The sequence below is a fragment of the Miscanthus floridulus genome, chromosome 1 (genome assembly GCF_019320115.1).
Source record: "Miscanthus floridulus cultivar M001 chromosome 1, ASM1932011v1, whole genome shotgun sequence".
NCBI classification, from domain to species: domain Eukaryota; kingdom Viridiplantae; phylum Streptophyta; class Magnoliopsida; order Poales; family Poaceae; genus Miscanthus; species Miscanthus floridulus.
Window position 1 is genome coordinate 61674190 of NC_089580.1, and position 17366 is coordinate 61691555.

General features: G+C 41.6%; 1 protein-coding gene and 1 long non-coding RNA gene across 2 annotated transcripts; both read left to right on the forward strand.

Annotated features, from left to right (window-relative positions):
- Nucleotides 1-356: 356 nt before the first annotated feature.
- On the forward strand, nt 357-8055 carry LOC136485058 (probable protein arginine N-methyltransferase 6.2). Its single transcript, XM_066482011.1, has 11 exons — nt 357-601; nt 2605-2640; nt 3089-3154; nt 3382-3450; nt 3553-3630; nt 3726-3804; nt 3916-4010; nt 4323-4407; nt 7030-7223; nt 7355-7473; nt 7565-8055. The coding sequence occupies exons 1-10, from the start codon at nt 389-391 to the stop codon at nt 7436-7438; spliced, it is 999 nt and encodes a 332-aa protein (XP_066338108.1). The 5' UTR covers nt 357-388; the 3' UTR covers nt 7439-7473; nt 7565-8055.
- A 3061-nt stretch (nt 8056-11116) lies between these two features.
- LOC136530667 (uncharacterized) lies at nt 11117-16676 on the forward strand. Its single transcript, XR_010777840.1, has 3 exons — nt 11117-11630; nt 11754-11798; nt 12273-16676. It is a non-coding gene; the product is annotated as an uncharacterized lncRNA (long non-coding RNA).
- The last annotated feature ends 690 nt before the right edge of the window (nt 16677-17366 follow it).

Here is a 17366-nt window from a genome sequence, read left to right on the forward strand (position 1 = left end):
CGTAGTGACTCATGTTGTGTCAGGAAAATAATGGTAAACTAGCAGGGAACCCCACGCTTTGCGCGGACAATAGTGGAGGAAAAAGATTTGTATTGAGGCGAAAAAAAAAGGGTGATACTGTTCCTTAATGGGTTAATACTGTTCATAGCACCCTGGTACTGTTTATTGGAAAACCGGTACTGTTTATCTTCGAACCCGGTACTGTTTATAAAAACCCATTACTGATCACCCGATAGTTGACTGTGCCGGTAACAGTGGTCTGTGAGAGAGATGAGAGATCTGAGATTGCACGCTCTTTATTTATTATAGTATAGTATAGATATGTAAATGCTCTTAGTCCCGGTCAGTCCCCTCGCTGCCGACGCCACACAAACACATTTCCCCCCTCATGTTCACCGGCGGTGCGGACGGCAACGGCCACCTGCGGCGGCCGCGCAGGCCGCGGCGCAGCGGAGTAGGCCACGCCGGCGTCATGGGGTCTCCACAGGGACAGGTGGCTTCGGGGGCAAATCAGCACCCAGCCGCCCCGCCGTGCACCGACTACGACGTAGCCTACTTCAAGGCCTACTCACACATTGGCGTCCACGAGGAGATGCTCAAGGTTTTTACACCACATTCTTCTCACATTTCTAGCTTCTCCATGGGGGATAATTGGGCGGATGTGTTCCCTGATGCGTCAGCGGAGTTAGGGTTCTGTTTCGTTTAGCGCGTGCGGCAATTTGTGGATCGGATTCGTAGGATCGTCGTCGTCGAACTACGGGCGTCATCTGGGATTCCTTGTTGTTGTTGGGAGTTTTGTAGTGCTATCGTACAACGGTACAAGACTACAGAGTTGACTGCTGTTTAGTCTCGGATACATCCTGGAGATAATGCTAACTTGGTCAGTGTGCGCCTGAGAAATTTTGCAACAGTTTTATGGCAGGGGCGAAGCCAGGATAAGTCATCGCCGGGGTCAAGTGGTTGTACTTGTATCCTGTTTAGTAGGGCTCCGGCTCTAGCTCTTCATGCGAAGCAGCTTCTCTGGTAATGTTATAGCTGTTTTGGAAACCGTTTGACAAAAACGGCTCCAGTGACTGTTTTGTAATGGTTTGTATTAGGTTTGTGAAGAGAATCCACTTTTTTCATCTCTCGCTCTATAAAAAAACGGCTCCCGTTCCTCCGGATGCCTTGCAAGGAGCCACACGAAGCCGGAGCCAGAGCTCTGCCAAACGGGACCTATAGCTTGCGATAATAGTATAATAAAATAACATGCATAACATAACCTAATAATCGATAAAATAACAAATGACATATCATGACAAATCATAATGTACTTTGGTTTCTTAGAAAATTAGCCGGTGGTCTAATAATCTTTTTTACATTGAGAATTTGCAAGCAGCCATACATAAAAATCACTAATTTTATTACTTTAACGTTTTGCTGGAATAAGAAATAGGAGAAAGTTTTTTAATCCAATACAAGCAACAAAATGACATGTTTGCTTACGATTATATATTAGACCATGCTATTGTACTCCCGTTTCACCTGGGAGGTAAGATTCAAATAAATCTAAACTCTTGATTTTTGTCTTTTTAGAATGCATGCAATAAATAAATAGGAGTAATTAAAATATTTTTCTTTTAGAAAGAACATCCCAGAAATCTTGGCGCTTAAGTCGATCCCTATGCCTCTGTCGCGTTCTGTTTCCTATTCAGCATTTTCCGTCTCAAGTCCAAGCCACCAGGGGCACATTCGCGGGCCCAAAGCTAGGCGCACAGACGCGAGAAGCCGAGAAGGCAAGAACGACATCAGAGCATGACAAGGCAGGGGAAAGGCAAGGCCGACTCGGAGCATTGGACAACCGGAGCAATCAGAGTAGAAGGGGATCAAATTGGACTACTACTGGGCCTGCTGCATGCGTTTTTGACTTGATCATTAGCTTGTCATTAGATGGGCTATCGGGCTGCCGGGGCCTTGAATATTTTTTACCGGGGTCATAAGCAGGGTACTGGACGTTAGCGCAAGGTCGTCGGGGTCGGCCAACATCAGTGTGAGAATCCGGTGGATAAACAATATTGTCTCTAAATCATTATTACGATTTAAGGGGCAGAACAGTTGATGCTCTCCAGTGCAACTGTTCTAAGAAACTAAACATCCTCTGTATACTCACTTCTATTTGCAGTATGACAATGAAATTATGAACATTCCAATAATTTCATTGTACTCTGGATTAACCTATTATAGTAATAGTTGGATACTTGACTTGAGAAATTGTGCATTTCATTCAGTTGGCTATAAAGCTGTGTGAATGCACTGATCATTTTATCTGTACCAGGATATATCTTGTGCTTGATATTACCAAATACTAGAAGCATCCATGTTTACTCTTTTATGATTTAAAAGCGTATTTATCTTTGTTGCTGAGACATTTGACTTTTTTTGTTCTTTTTAAATGCATGAAGTATGCAGTGTGGTGCTACTAGTTCTTTTTGCATGGGTGCTGTAATTTGTTATTCAGTTATGTACTACAACATGTGATGCAATATTTACTGATATAGATGAATGATTTTATTTGTTTTTATTATTTATTATTCATCTCCTTGAATGAGTTTATTATGTTCTCAGGTTTATGCAGTTGATGCAAGTGATATTGCATTGCAGGTAAACTCTTCTCACTCCCTATTTTCCCTTTCAGTTGGGATTGCCAATCTACAATCATGTTTTGCTGAGCCATAGTAGTTTTTTTGCTGCACAGATGTATTAACTTACGTTGTCAAATTGGAGAATAAACCTTGAATTGAAAAGGTCCATCCTCCCAGCCCTTCTTTATGCTTACTTAGGAACTCGCAAGAACTAAAAAATAATTATGCTTAGGGCAACAGTTTTTTGTGTAGCTTGGTTGTCCCAGTAGGAAAGAGTGCCTCCTGTCAATGATAGTGAAATACAACATGGAGAGCATGCCTTTATGATCAAATAGTTTTGTTCTTAAAATGCTTTTTCCATTTTTTTCTGTATACTATCTGTAGTATTACTTCTGTATCTTATTATTAGCTTCTATAAGTTCTACTAATGTTGATGCTGAACATTCTTTTAAACTAAACAATTTTAGGCTATGGAGATTGTAAGAGAGAATGAGCTGTCTGACAAAGTTGTGGTTTTGCATGGCCGAATTGAGGTACATGTCTCTGTCAATTTTTTGCCATTTTGTCACTGTTTGCATATACCCAAATCTTTATTGTATTTTTGTGAGTTTTTTTTCCCATACTTACCAGTTATAGCCAGTAATCACCATCCTTCAAATTCTATTTTGTTGTGGGTTTTATCAGTTATCACCATCCTTAAAATTCTATTTTGAGGCCTTCACTGTGCTATGCAACATGATTGTCTTTGATTCAAATGCAGGATGTCAATATCGAAGAAAAAGTTGATGTCATCATATCTGAATGGATGGGCTACATGCTTCTGTATGAGGTATATATCAGTATCTCTATAGTTTGGACAGAGGGGCTAATTTTATGCTCACTTCACATCAGTGCTGTTCTTGAAATTTCATATTTAGTCCTCTTGGTGCAGAGTATGCTGGGAAGCATAATTTTTGCTAGGGATAAATGGCTTAAGCAAGGAGGTCTTATTCTTCCATCGCATGCATCGGTAGGAGTTTGATAAAAGCATTATATAACAGTTAACTAGTTGAGGTGGATTCGTAGAGTTTTGAGGCTGAGATGCAAGTCGTATTTCTGTTGCAGCTTTACATGGCATCTGTCACAAATTCTCAGAGATACCATGATAGTATTTACTTCTGGCGAGATGTATGTGGCATAAAAAGTGAGTTGAATTCTCCCATTCTTAGCTGGCTTAGTTATTTGTTTGTCATATGCGTAACTCTGGCTGTAGTATTTCTCTGAGGGTAACCTTTTTTCTCTCCCTTTACTTCAGTGTCCTCTATGATGCCTCTTGCAAAACAATGTGCGTTTGTGGAGCCATCAGTTGAGACAATTAGTGGAGAGAATGTCTTGACATGGCCCACAGTGGTGAGTCCCAATTATTTGTTCTGCCAGAAGCACATTTTCCTATCAGCTTGACATGCATTTTACACACACATCACTCAGGCTTCAGCATGTAATTCTTGTCTTAGTCCTATTTTCTAGCTCTGCATGTGTCACCTTATATTTTTTTTTTTCTGACTACAATTAGATAGGAGTGCTTGGAAGACAGCTATTCACGTGCCTGAACCTTGATTGCTTCTGTTGGGTTTCAACTCTAGCCTACCCCAACTTGTTTGGGACTTAAAGGCTTTGTTGTGTTGTGTTGTGTTGTACAATTTACTTTGGTTCCTGGAGCAGGTTGCACAGGTGGATTGTTATACCATACAAGCTCAGGAGCTTGAAACCATCACTGCTGCATTTAAATTTACATCAATGTTGCAAGGTACGTTGTACTAGTTCTTTCTCTTTTTTTACACATATATGAAACAGGTATATCATATATGTATGATGGAAATAGGTCATGATTCTATCGACTATCTACTAGATTTGCACAGCTGTTTTCCTCGACTGATAATTGATAAAGTGTACACATTGAGATGACCTGTCATAAACTCAGAATCATACCTTGTGCCTATATGTCAAGTTTAAGGCTTTTCCACTCTTGTTTGAAGTACATCCATTTCTTTTTATAGGTCATGTTAGATTCTGGGTGATTTTGGTGTTTATAGGCCTACACTAATTTCAAAGCATGCATACGCTGCTTTGTTCCTGTTTTGCACTCGGTTGTTAACTGTAACTGAGGTTAGACATGCACGGTGGTGAGCGAGCTTTGCTCAGTGCATTCAGTTAAAGGGATGAGTATTAGTTGTAAGTTTTATTTTTCAACACTGAGAATGAGGATGGCACGCTACTTTTTCCATGTATATCAATCCAGGATGTTTCTTAATTTCTGTGCCAAGGCTTAAGACACCCTGCACTCTGAAATGTAGTACATCTTATATAGCCAATGTGATATTCCTATTGAAACTACTACAAATTTCCTAAAAATAATATATAAGGGCTTATGGTAAAGCATAACTGCTATTTTTACCAGCACGATCAGGGATTTGTCTCTTGCTTGTGGCACTGTTGCTACAAGGTGATGATATTTAATAGTCTTGTACAAACCTGCATCAGTAGGCTGTTCAACTTTGGCCATTTAGAGACAAATTTGGTTACATGAACGTTCTTTTATTCTTGTTTCTGAGGCTGTATGGGTGGGACAGGGGTTCGGGGATTTTCTTGACTTGCGTGAGAAGGTTTTCTTCTTAATGCAATGCCCGGAGGCTGTCTTAACCCCTGCAGGTTGAGGGTTTTTTTTTTTCCTGAGGCTGGTATGATCAAATATATCCTATCTGAAGTCTGATCCCTTCGACAATAGCTATTTTGAAAATTTATATTTATAAAGCTCTAAGATTGAGGTAACCAGAAAAGCAGAATGACTATGCTGCCCTTCCATCAAGTGCTTTGGGAAGTTAGGATATGTTCTAATGCTTGAGCTGGAATGCAATCAACAAGAGCATTTGAGAGAAACATCCATACATGTGACTTATTTTGAGGTGACGCTAATAAATCCACCTCTTCTATGTAGCTCATTATGGAGATATATTAATCTCGCTTGTCTTATGATTTTGTGACTGCTTGCCCAGTTACAGGCCTGATCAGAGTTTAGTTTTTACCCATGATTGCTGGAATATAATGTGCTGCTTGTGGTGTTTGGACAAGCTTTTTACCCATGATCGCTAACTCCGCCTATGTTGTCTCAACATAGCAGGTCCCAAGCCCTGGTAAAGGAGGAGGGTTGTGATAGGCGTGGCGAGCCAACGTTAAATCTAGCCATTCTAATGGAGATGAAACCCGAAAGAAAAGATGAAAGCCGGGCAATAGTGAATCAGAAACTAGAGTTATGGCGGGAGACTTTGGAGTCCAAAGGTTTTAGACTCAGTAGAACTAAAACTGAGTATATGAGATGTGACTTCGGCACTACTACTCGGGAGGAGGAAGATATTAGTTTGGAAGGTCAAGTAGTGCCTAGGAATGATATCTTTCGATATTTAGGATCAATGCTACAGAGAGACGGGGATATTGATGTATTGATGAAGATGTTAGTCATAGAATCAAAGCAGGGTGGATAAAGTGGCGCCAAGCATCTGGTGTCCTATGTGACAAAAGGGTACCACTGAAGTTAAAAGGCAAGTTTTATAGGACGGCGATTAGACCTGCTATGTTGTATGGTGCAGAATGTTGGCTTACGAAAAGACGATATGTTCAACAGATAAGTGTTGCGGAAATGTGTATGTTGCGTTAGATTTACGGTCATACAAGAAGTAATCGAGTTCGGAACGATGATATACGTGATAGATTAGGGGTAGCACCAATTGAAGAAAAGCTTGTCTAACACCGGTTAAGATGGTTTGGACATATCCAACAGAGACCTCAAGAGGCACCGGTGCGTAGTGGAATCCTAAGCCAGGATAGTAACGTGAAGAGAGGCAGATGAAGACCGAAGTTGACTTGGGTAGAGGCAATAAAAGGAGACTTGAAAGGATGAAATATACCCAAAGACTTAGGCTTAGATACGAGTGCTTGGAAAACAGCTATTCATGTGCCTGAACTTTGATTGCTTCTGCTGGGTTTCAATTCTAGTCTATCCCAACTTGTTTGGGACTTAAAGGCTTTGTTGTTGTTGTTGTGGTGTTTGGTCTGATACAGGTGTAGTTAAATTAATTAACACCCCGGTCAGAGCAATCGCGCTTTTGTTGCCACTGTCATGATCTAAACCGCTACTTTGTTTGGTCAGGCCTTCTTCTGCTGTCATGTCTTGGTTAACTGTTTTCTCATAGTGAACTCTGTTGCTTAGTCACGTTGCCATAAAACTTTTGCTAGTGATCGTCATTGGAAATTATATTGATTTAGCATGCTTGATCTTTGTTGAGATTGTGTTTATATCATGTACGTGTTACTTAGTGTAGATGGGGAAATAGTGCTAATCGTGCTCTCTCTCTATCTTGTGTTATTTTTTTAGCTCCATTGCATGGTTTTGCATTTTGGTTCGATGTTGAGTTCAATGGACCAGTACGCCAGAAATCCAAGAAGCAACCTAGTCAATCATCGGATGGGAACGCCCAAAATGCCAGCCCAAGCAGTAAGAAGAAAAAACCAGATGTCTCTATTGTTCTTTCAACTGCACCAGAGGATGCCCCAACTCACTGGCAGCAGGTGATTGTTTTCCACAGTAACATATTGATTTTCTTTTACATAAAGATATACTAGGTATGGTTCTGTTGAAATTTCTACACGATTACATTATTAACATCCACAATACTGATTCAGAATTGTTTTCTTATCAGACCCTACTGTACTTGTTTGAACCTATTGAACTAAACAAAGATCAGATCATAGAAGGTTCTGTTACCGTCTCCCAGAGCCAGTAACATGCTCGCTTCCTTAACATCTGCCTGAAATACTTGTGAGCCTTCTTGTTCTGGTTTATTTCAGCTTTCTCATGTGTTTGGTCATTTTCAAGCTTGAATAACGCTGGATTTCAACCGTCCTTGCAGTACTGGCGACCAATGGTATGTCAAAGAATCTGTGATGCGATAATCTGGGGGAAACTGGAACATAGTAACCTTCTTTCTGAATGTCTCAAATCTGTTGAGTATGACGGACAACCTTGCTGCTGGTCATTGCGGTTTAGGAGCATTCTGACTGCACTGGGTTGTCGAGGTGCAAATTGATCAAAATGGTAGTGGGCCCCCACAAGTAATATGTGAATCTTTGGCTCCAAACTCAATTGATGAACAAAAAAACATAGGAGAACTACACGTTGACCAGAGTAGCACACTTTCCTTTTTTCATTCTTTTGACAAGGTACTAGTCCTGAGCTCAGTTGCTGGTACTCTATTTTTCATAATAGACTGCCCATTCTTTGTAATTGTGACGCTTCTGCGGCATGTAGTGCAGCATAGACGGTATGATTCTCCAAATGGCAGCATGGAATTCTTACGAGTGTAGTTTTTGAATGAGTAACATGCATGAATGGCCATGGTGCTTGTCAGTTTGTTTCAATTTGGCCATCGTACTTGGTAAGTATAAATCGCGGCCGTAAAGTAAGGTCATTAGCTCCTTAATCATACGTATTTGATTTAAGTAGAAAAGGTTTCGTTGATGACAATGGACAAATCACAGCGTATACTCCATCCTTTTTTCATTTACGCTCACCTCGCCTTCATTTAGTATTCGTAACATCCCCAAGTATAACATCCTGCTTAAGAACTGTGGTTTTCATCTACAGCATTCCTCAATATGCGTCACCACCCCAAGTGTGATATCGTGTTTTTTCAATATGTGCTCCTATTTCATCCGTTTCCTATTTCATCCGTTTTTTGCTTATATTAAGTTATTTTGGTTTCAACTAAATAATTGAGTTAGCTATGCGATACATAGGTGTATTCTAGAAGCTAGAGAATTGCTGCTAAGAAAGTGTAGTGTGCTATAATTGTGGTAATGAATTAAATATTACTTTAAAAAGCTATAGCATACATGGCTAATGGTGCGGTGTGGCAAAGTTACATAACCAAAATGGTAATGCTCAGGGGAGGCCGTCCGTCCGATCCGACACCGCCTTCCTGGCCTGAGTGCCCCACCAAGCCTGCCTCCTCTTATGTCTCCCATATCTTTCTTTCTCTCAAAAATATCTACCCACTTCCTCATCCATCGCACGCTTCATGGCGTCGTGCAACCGTTCGTCCGCTCCACTCCGCATTTGCCGCCGCAGCCATCTCCCCGCATGCACGCCCCACCATGTGCTATTCGCTTCTCGCTCCTGCCCGTCGCACGCGCCCACCCGCGCCTCTCGCTCCTTGCTCCCGCAGTCCCACCTGCGCCACTCGCTCACGGGCTGTCGGGCACGCCACCCGCCTCTGCCGGTGCTCGTGGTGCCGTCGCATGCCTCAGGTGGGGTCGGTCCCCGGCCGAGCCAAGTGCACCCATAAGCGCGGCCCGTGCTAGTGGTGCTCGCTCCCTGTTGACGGTCATTAACATCAATTATAAACCATCAATATAATCTGCATATATATTAAATCCATCACCAAAAATAGGTCTAGGGGTTTAAACTAATAAATTCCACGAGTTTTTGATGAATCTGTGTTTTCAGCAGGGTTTATCCAGAAACCCGTCAAGGTGGACCTATTCGTCAAAGTAAATCATGTTTATCTGCAACAAAACCGACGTGGGAATACTCTAGAACACTCCAGAAGGCAAACCACCGTGACCCACGCACAAGGGCTGACATGTGGGGCCGGTCGGCCCCAACTGTAGGCCGGTCGGCCTGTGGGACCCACTGGTCAGTCTCTCCTTTCGAATGTCGGTTCTCCACCGCCTTGAAGATCACATCTATGCTGTTATTTTAAGTCAGTTTGATCTGAGGGTCTAGAATTGATGCTACCACCTATATATAGCAGCCCCTACCCTGTCCCTGAAGCCATCCTGAAAGCCTAATTCATATCCTCCTCAACAGGATCAGAGCCAGCTATCAAAAGAAGATTAGTCCTCCATAGGATCTAGTCTTGTAACTAGAAATAGTGAGATAGAGAGTGAGGGAAGAGTTTGGAGGAAGTGCTGGTCTATCGGTGCTCTCTCTACGGCTTGTACCTTGGCGGATCCAAATTCTGCTTGAGCTTGCTTCTGAGACATCTCTGGTAATCAACTTCTGATTAAGTAAGCATCGTGTTTATACTGTTCTTCAGGTTCGCGACTCTTTTGAGTACTTTAATCTATTGATCATAGGTTAAAGTAGTATTCATAGTGTGTAACACCTCTGGTGTTACGAGCTTGCTTAGCACCTAGGTTAATGCCTAAGAGAAATTAGCAAAACAAGTTTTTGGGTCAAAGTTTAAAACACACATGGAATGCGAGTGAGTCATGTGGTTCGCTTTGATGGACTAAACTAAATATCTGAGTTAATTCACTTAGTGCGTAAAAGTATTTAAAAATGTCCTATAATGATTGTAGCAAGTAAATGGCGAATGGCGAATGGCTTGTTCTATTGGATTGAGCATGGAAACAATTTTTATAAACAAAGTGAAATATAACTTGTATTTAGAACTTAAATAAAATTTGAAGTGCAAGTTAGTAGTTGAGAATGCAATTTTTGTTTTGGTGAGTAAAGGTTGTTCAATAGTATATTTGGGAGCTTCGAAATCGAATCCGTAATTCAAACTAGAACGTTTCGTTCAATTGGCGGGGCAATGAACTTATGTTGCGGATGCCATTTTTGGTAGAGTATTTTGGCTAAAATAGCTAAAGGGTGCTTAAGTATCCCACTTCATGTGTTAGTATGTAGTGCGGGCTATTGAGTGAAATAGTCGTTGGGTGAAATTAATAATGTTTGGGTATCCCAAAAATTTTGATAAAAGTGGTAGTAGCTGTTAGTCTAAAACTGAGCCTTAACTTTGAAATGTTGGTAGGCAATGCCATTTTGGCAAATTAATTATAGAAAATCTAGTTAAACACTTGTGCTATATTCCTATTTAGTGGTTTACACCAAACTGAGTATGTTGTGATGATATGGTAGTTGGTATGTTTGGAGCTTGTTTTGGCCACGAGATAATTACGTTAAAACATCAAGAAAACGAAACGGGTTCGGCCATTGGGTTTCTGGCCACAGTCACCACGTGTCTCAGCACGTTCTGCCGTGTCTGGCCGTGCCGTGGCCTGGCCTACCGGCTGAGCGCCTAGCCGTGCCTAGCCACCATCGCCGCGCTGCCGTCACCGATCGCCTGGTCACCCTCCTGCCGTCACTACACCACAACACCGCTTCACCATCAGACATCTTACGCTAAAAATTATATTTGGCGATGGATGATCTGACACTAAAGATAACTCAGAGACCATCTGACGCTAAATCCTCATTAAGCAATTCAATGTCTGTCGGTATACGTATTCACAATCACTGTTTGCTTGTCTGTCGCTAAAGTGACTTATATCGTCATACAGTCTGTCGCTAAAAAATGGTCCCACCTGAGCCCAGCTCGAGCGTGAATTTTAGCCTGGCCCATAGAGTACAGATGGAAACGTTTCTACCCTAAATCAGCGCCGCTCCTGCTCTTCTCCCTCCCAATTCTCTCCCAAATCGCCGCTCCATTGGCTAGTGCTAGCTCCAGCCTCGCGCGACCCACCTCGCCCTGAGCGCCGACACCCCATCCATCTCCGCCCTCCGACATTTCGGCGTGGCTACAGGTCGACTACCCCCTCCCTGGCCCTCCACATCTCTCTCCCTCAGATTCGACTCCTCCCTCTCCGCTCTTCTCTCTCCCTGCTTCCTATCCTCTCTCAGATCCATAGGCCGAGCATGGCGGCGGCAAGCTCCATGGCGGCGATAGGATGCTGGCTGGTACTCCATCTCGTCGTCCTCCTGCTTGCAAGGAAGCAAATCGAGAAGGCATTGGAGACCTAGGGTTTGAGAGGTGCGGCGGCTACAGGTTCGCGGGAGGATGTTGAGGAGGGTGCGGTGGGGACGCAACCCCTCATGACGGCGGCGACTAGGTGGGATGGGGGCGCCACGGTAGCGGCGGAGCCCCCTTGACGACTGCGCCGCCAGCCCCGAGCTCGCCTTCCTCGACCCAGGTTTTCCACATATCTCCCTTCATTGTCTCCTCTCCCCAAATTGATATGGTTCCTTGATCTATGATGGCTGCAATTTCCTGTGAATTTCCCCAAACTAAGAACATAAAGGTCCTTTACCTGTAGGGATTTTGCTATGTGTGACGGGCTCCTATCATCTACATAGTGCAGGTAGCTCATCTTCACTGATAATTTGATTCCCTTTTGACTCGATAACCTAGGTTTAGTTTCTATATGTTTCTGAGTGCATTCATTCCTTCGTTAGGCGTTATCAGTTAGTAGATCATTGGTGGATGCTAGAAATGTGGATAGGGTGCTTGATGTTTTCTGTATTTCACAGAACCTGAACTAACAAATAAAAAAAATCCTATTGAAAGTAGGCCTTTTAGAATTTATTTCAAAGGCTAGAAATGCCTGCAGGCTGTAGCTATATATATCCATATGCTTGAAGTATGTTGTGTTATGCCTGCAGGCTAGAAATGCCTACAGGTTGTATGCTTTAAGCAGTCTAGATATCATATTCTGAAACGTGTTATGGGTTTTTCCAAGGTTCACAGAATCAACAACACATGTAACTTATGGTAGTGACGTAGTGTCATCTAAGTGCATCAGCTGATTCTTTCAATTTTTTCTGTATTCTTTCAGATTGGAGGACCTTACCTGGCTGTATACCTCTAAGTGCATCTAAGTTCACTCCCTTGAGTTAATATGTTCTGAGTCCTATTTATATATTAATTTCTTAGTTCCTTCTTGTTTATATAAACTCATCTGTGGGATACTATTGCTTAGGAAATACTCTAGGTCACTTTGTGGTTCTTATACCTCAATCCTTGCTTATTGATAAACCTGAGAACATAAACTGGGAAAGTTATGCAAGAGGTGTTGTTTATGCACTGCAGAATAGTGGATATGATCTAAGGAAGGTAACCCATCACAGTCCAGATTGTGAAAGGTCTTGATAGTTTAGGTATTATATGATCTAAGGAAGATAACTATTTCTTGTAGGGTATCATAGGATTGTAGAAATTCTGAGATAAAATTCTATATTTCTGAGAGAATGATAGAATTGTCACAATAATTTTTGATAAATTATTTACTCTTGTCATGTTTTTCAATTATCTTGCTGTTTTCAGTTAGATGCCCCCTTTTTCTGATCCTTCAAGCTAATACTTGCGCCTTCTAAAGTTTACCACTACAATAAACTATGCTTCTTCTTAATGGTCATAGTACTGCAGTACTAATAATTCAGAAAGCTTGAGCCTTCTGATTGTGTCTTATAGATGCTTTCTTTTTCTTAGTTAATCTGCACTGAGTGCTAACCTTCTCCTTTTATATGAACTGCTTCTCTTCTTTTATCAGGTTTATCAATCTTTATGTGCTTCCTCTGCTAATTCACTGCATATGTGCCTCCTCTCTAGCTTAAACAATTTCTGTTTTTGTCAGTTAAGACATTTGTCAAGCAGAATAATCTTCTGAAATCGCCATTAGCAATATTTGTGTATGCTCACTCTTACATAATGCCAATTAGCAGCACTTGGATAGCTAGGCTAGTTAAGTTTTGAACTTCATTTCACTCTACTCTGAGGGCCTGTTTGGCACAGCTTGTGATTTTGTAGAGGCTGCTTTTTGGAAATTTTTGTGAAAAGCATATTGTGCTTATTCTGCTTACTCTTGGTTTCTATTTATTGATAAGCTGTAGCAGGTCATGAGATCCGGCTGCCAGCACTGTGACTGAGGTGAGCTCTCGCCGTCCCTTATCTCGACTTAAAGTGAATGCAAACCTGTAGAACATGCTAAGCTACATCTGAATTTTAGACTTACCCTTGCATAGTTAAAGAAGTTATAGTTGGCATCTGTTCACTTACCCTTGCATAGTTAAACTGACCAATCATAAGGCCATAGCATCTGATATGAATATACTGGAGAGCATATTTCCAGCTATGAGGTCAACCTGATGGTTATTTTCAAAATCAGTACAAGGAAAAGAAACCCTGATATGAGCCTTGATTTCATGACCTGTATTTATGCTTCCATATTTTCTGAGTTACTTTTGCTCCCAGCACAGGACTTGGAATTTCTAAATAGAAATAGTTTCCATTGATTATGCTTCTATATATATTAGAAATTGACAGATGTTTTTGGAAAGGAACATGAGTGTCATCTTATGGTAAAGGAAGACGATAAGAAATGCCATGGTCTATTATGGTAAAGTAACAGGAGTGTCACTGTTTATTATTTCCTCAATCTAAAGAGACATTTAGTGGATATTTATGTGTTTTCATTATCAAGCCATTACTTTCAACAAATGTTTGTGACAAAAAAAATCCAATTTTGCTTTGAATCAAGACACTTGGTTTATTTGTTTTAACCAGATGACCCCATTAACAAGGCATAATTAGCGTCATTACATACTGATTTTGTTGTGTGCCCTTAATATGGGATTTGATCCTTTTGTCCTTTCTGTTAGTGAGTTAGAGAGGTCCTTCCTATTTCTGTGAGAATAGTATCATATTGCTAGTTGTTAGTGTTATATAACTCAACAAGTATAAGTGTTGTAGAGGAACTGTTTAGGTGATCAGTGTCTGCAAAGTTGTTTCTCTTTTTTTTTGCACCACCTGTTCTTTCGAAAGGAAGAAACAATGTATTTGATATTTTATATAAAAATCAACTATTCAATCTGGTACCCGAACTGTCATATAAGCTTATTAGGTTTCATCTTCAATTATATCTTGGCACTTGCTATAATACTTTGTGCAATTTTCCTGAGAATGAATAATTAATTATGTCATATTGAATAGCCCCTTTCTTTCTCTACGGACAATTTATTTATTGAGGGGCTTATCCCCTTGTGGCCTGTGGACCACTCGTGTTGTCCATTTTAGGTTAGTCGAATTTTCAGTTAGGAAAGAAGTGGGTCTATACTAAATAGAAGTTAATTGTCACATCTCACGCTCCAAGTACATCTAAAAAAATGCTGATTACTCACCACAATTTATCCATGCACAAAAGGTTATCCAAGTAGTTTGTCAGATTCTTTGGTATTGCTTGTTTTATATGATAATCTCCATGCCCCATGACCTATGCTTCATTCATTATCTGTGCATTAAAATGATTCATGGAGCCTATCTGCACAGGGATCTTGAGCTAGTAGCTCTGCTTTGCTTTACACAAATCTCCAAATGCTATTGTTATGTGAAGGTTCCCGTTTTGGAATTTCAATCGATTGAGCATGGATTTGTGGCATATCATCGCCTTTTCAGGATCTGTTTTTTCTTGGACTCAATAGTGTTACTTAGACTTCCCTGCAAAATATTCTATTGCACAAATAGTTTACATGGAACTTCCACATACCTTCTTTTCTTCTTCCAGTCTTCTTCCAGTTTTCCTCCCTCACTCCTTCCTTCAGGATCTGGCAGCACAGCACCCAGACTTGCCGCTCGCGGTCGATGCCTGCATGTGGAGCGCAAATGTGCAACACACCCAGACGGAGTGTTGAGGGCCTGGCACCCGTGGATCTGTGGCAGTGACTGCTGGGCGGCAACTGGGCCTGCGCTTTGCTCTGCTGGTGCCTGCTGCTCAGTTAGTCGGTGTGGCGGCGGCTAGGGTTAGGCGGACTTGGAGTTAGAGTTTTCTAGAGTTCCAGTAAAGGAGCGTGCGCTTATATATGAGGCAGGGTTGGTGGTCTAGCCATCTGGGGCACTGGGCCGATTCTAGTGGGCCATTGCCTATTCGGTCATATCGGTTACCTGAACAAAGAGACTGAGTACCTGATATAATGTCCGGTTTTTGTTCGAGGAAAAAAATGCCCGGTTTTCAGCACAGGGCAACCAAAGGAACCGAGGACTGAATTTTCTGTCTGTTTGGGTTCGGTCTTCGATTTTTTTATTTTTTTTGCCCAGGCCTATCTAGGAGTATAATACTCCATCTGTTTGATTTTACTGGGTGTGCTTCTTCCTTGGTTGTGCAAATATAGTGCATAGTTTTAAATGCTTTCTACCAAAACACCCCTATTTACTTCCTGCTCACAACATTGATTTAATACTACTAGAAAGCAATTTGTTGCTACCGGGCAGTACGCATGCATGTGTGCATGCAACTAGTGCATACCCCCTGTTTGGCTGATGGTAATTAGGAATAACTAAGGGCACTTTAGTCAATTTAGCTACCTTGTTGATTTTTTTTTGCCCAGGGAAAATACACCATCTAATTCTGAACAAAGGGAGTAGAAGCCTGCATTAGGTTCAAGCAGTGGCAAATACACAACTATTTCCTGTTTGTATTGTCACATATTTTTGCTAGTATTCCATTGTTAATGTAAAATTTTCTCGGAGTTATTTGTGTTCCAGGACTGTGATAATCTAGTCCTGCTTGCTCTATTGAACTGTTTATGTTATTTTCATGAGTTGATTCCAACTGTAACCACAAATACTTGATGCTAGTTTTGCAGGTTCTGAAGTTCGTCAAGTTGACTAACTCAAGAATTGTATTCAACATGACAATTCCTAGTTAGATTGTACATGTTTATCTTGCTTAGGAAAGCTCCTAGGTCTTTATCTAAAAAAAAAAGGAAAGCTCCTAGGTAGCTGCTAATGCTAGGTTGTCAATGGAAGACAAGAAAAAGGTAATGTTTTTGATCTGGGTGTTTACTGACTGCTTGTGTGCTGGTGTAAGGCGGGGCCTTCCTCCATCCATCCCGCCAAGCATATTTTGACTTTTATTGGCTAGAATTTGACAAAAGGCTGGTTTGGCATTAGTTCTTGCCTCTATCCCATATACTGATGAGCATGTTTCTTTTGGGTTTGTATGTGGCCGCCTCAAAATGTATCAGGCACTGAAGTAGGAAAATTGATGTAAGGAACCAAACAAACAGGCTTATTTCTTGCCCATAGTTGCATAGTTAGAGCTCTTTATCTGCTGTGATTCAAAAATCCAAGAGACTCATCAGTCCTTGAGATCTCTTATCATTGATGAACCGTTGATTCATGTTTGTAATGGTGAACCGTTGATTCATGTTTGTAATGGCTGACCATATATGTATGTCTTAGTGAGTGTTTGGACTTGGTCATGAATGAATCTATTTGTATGAGAAACGTGCACAATGATGTTACTTTTGTATTAATTTGCAACCAAATGGCCTTTTATTTTTTAAAATGCATTTAAATGATCTCGTCAAACCATCGGTCGCTAAAAATATTTGTAACTTCAAATTGTCTATCGCTATAGAGCACTGGTAGGCTATCTGTCGCTAAAGAGTAGCAGCAGACTATCTGTCGTTAAAAAAATTCAGGGCAACGGATTATCTGTTGCTAAAAGTACTGTCTGACGCTAAAGATTTTTAGCGACAGGACTTACAGCGTCTGCAGAAGTTTGTCGCTATAACTTTTTAGCGTCAGATTGTTTGTCGCTATAGCCGCTTTTAGCGTCAGACCGTCCATCACTAATGTTGGTGTTGTGGTGTAGTGCGTGCCTTGCCCCCGCTACCCAGCTGGCCAGCCTTATGGCCGTCGGCTGCACGCCGGGCCCGGCATGGCCGCAGCCGCTCCCTGCTGTGCGCAAGCTATAGTCGGTCGTGGTGCTGCTCACGCTCATTGGCATAGGTATGTGCCTTACCCTCTCATCACCTCGGCCACTGTAGAGCTCATCCTCTGCCACTCGACCCGCCTACCTCACCCTGTTCTCAACATCGTCGCGTTGCCTACCGCGTCGCTGTTGCACATGGCCGCGCGCAGGCACATCTTT

Coding starts and splice junctions, on each gene's coding strand:
- LOC136485058 (XM_066482011.1), top strand. CDS start 389: ATGTTCACCGGCGGTGCGGACGGCAACGGCCACCTGCGGCGGCCGCGC. Junction 3,631..3,725: donor TTCTTCCATCGCATGCATCG/GTAGGAGTTTGA, acceptor TTTCTGTTGCAG/CTTTACATGGCATCTGTCAC. Junction 4,408..7,029: donor ATTTACATCAATGTTGCAAG/GTACGTTGTACT, acceptor TTATTTTTTTAG/CTCCATTGCATGGTTTTGCA.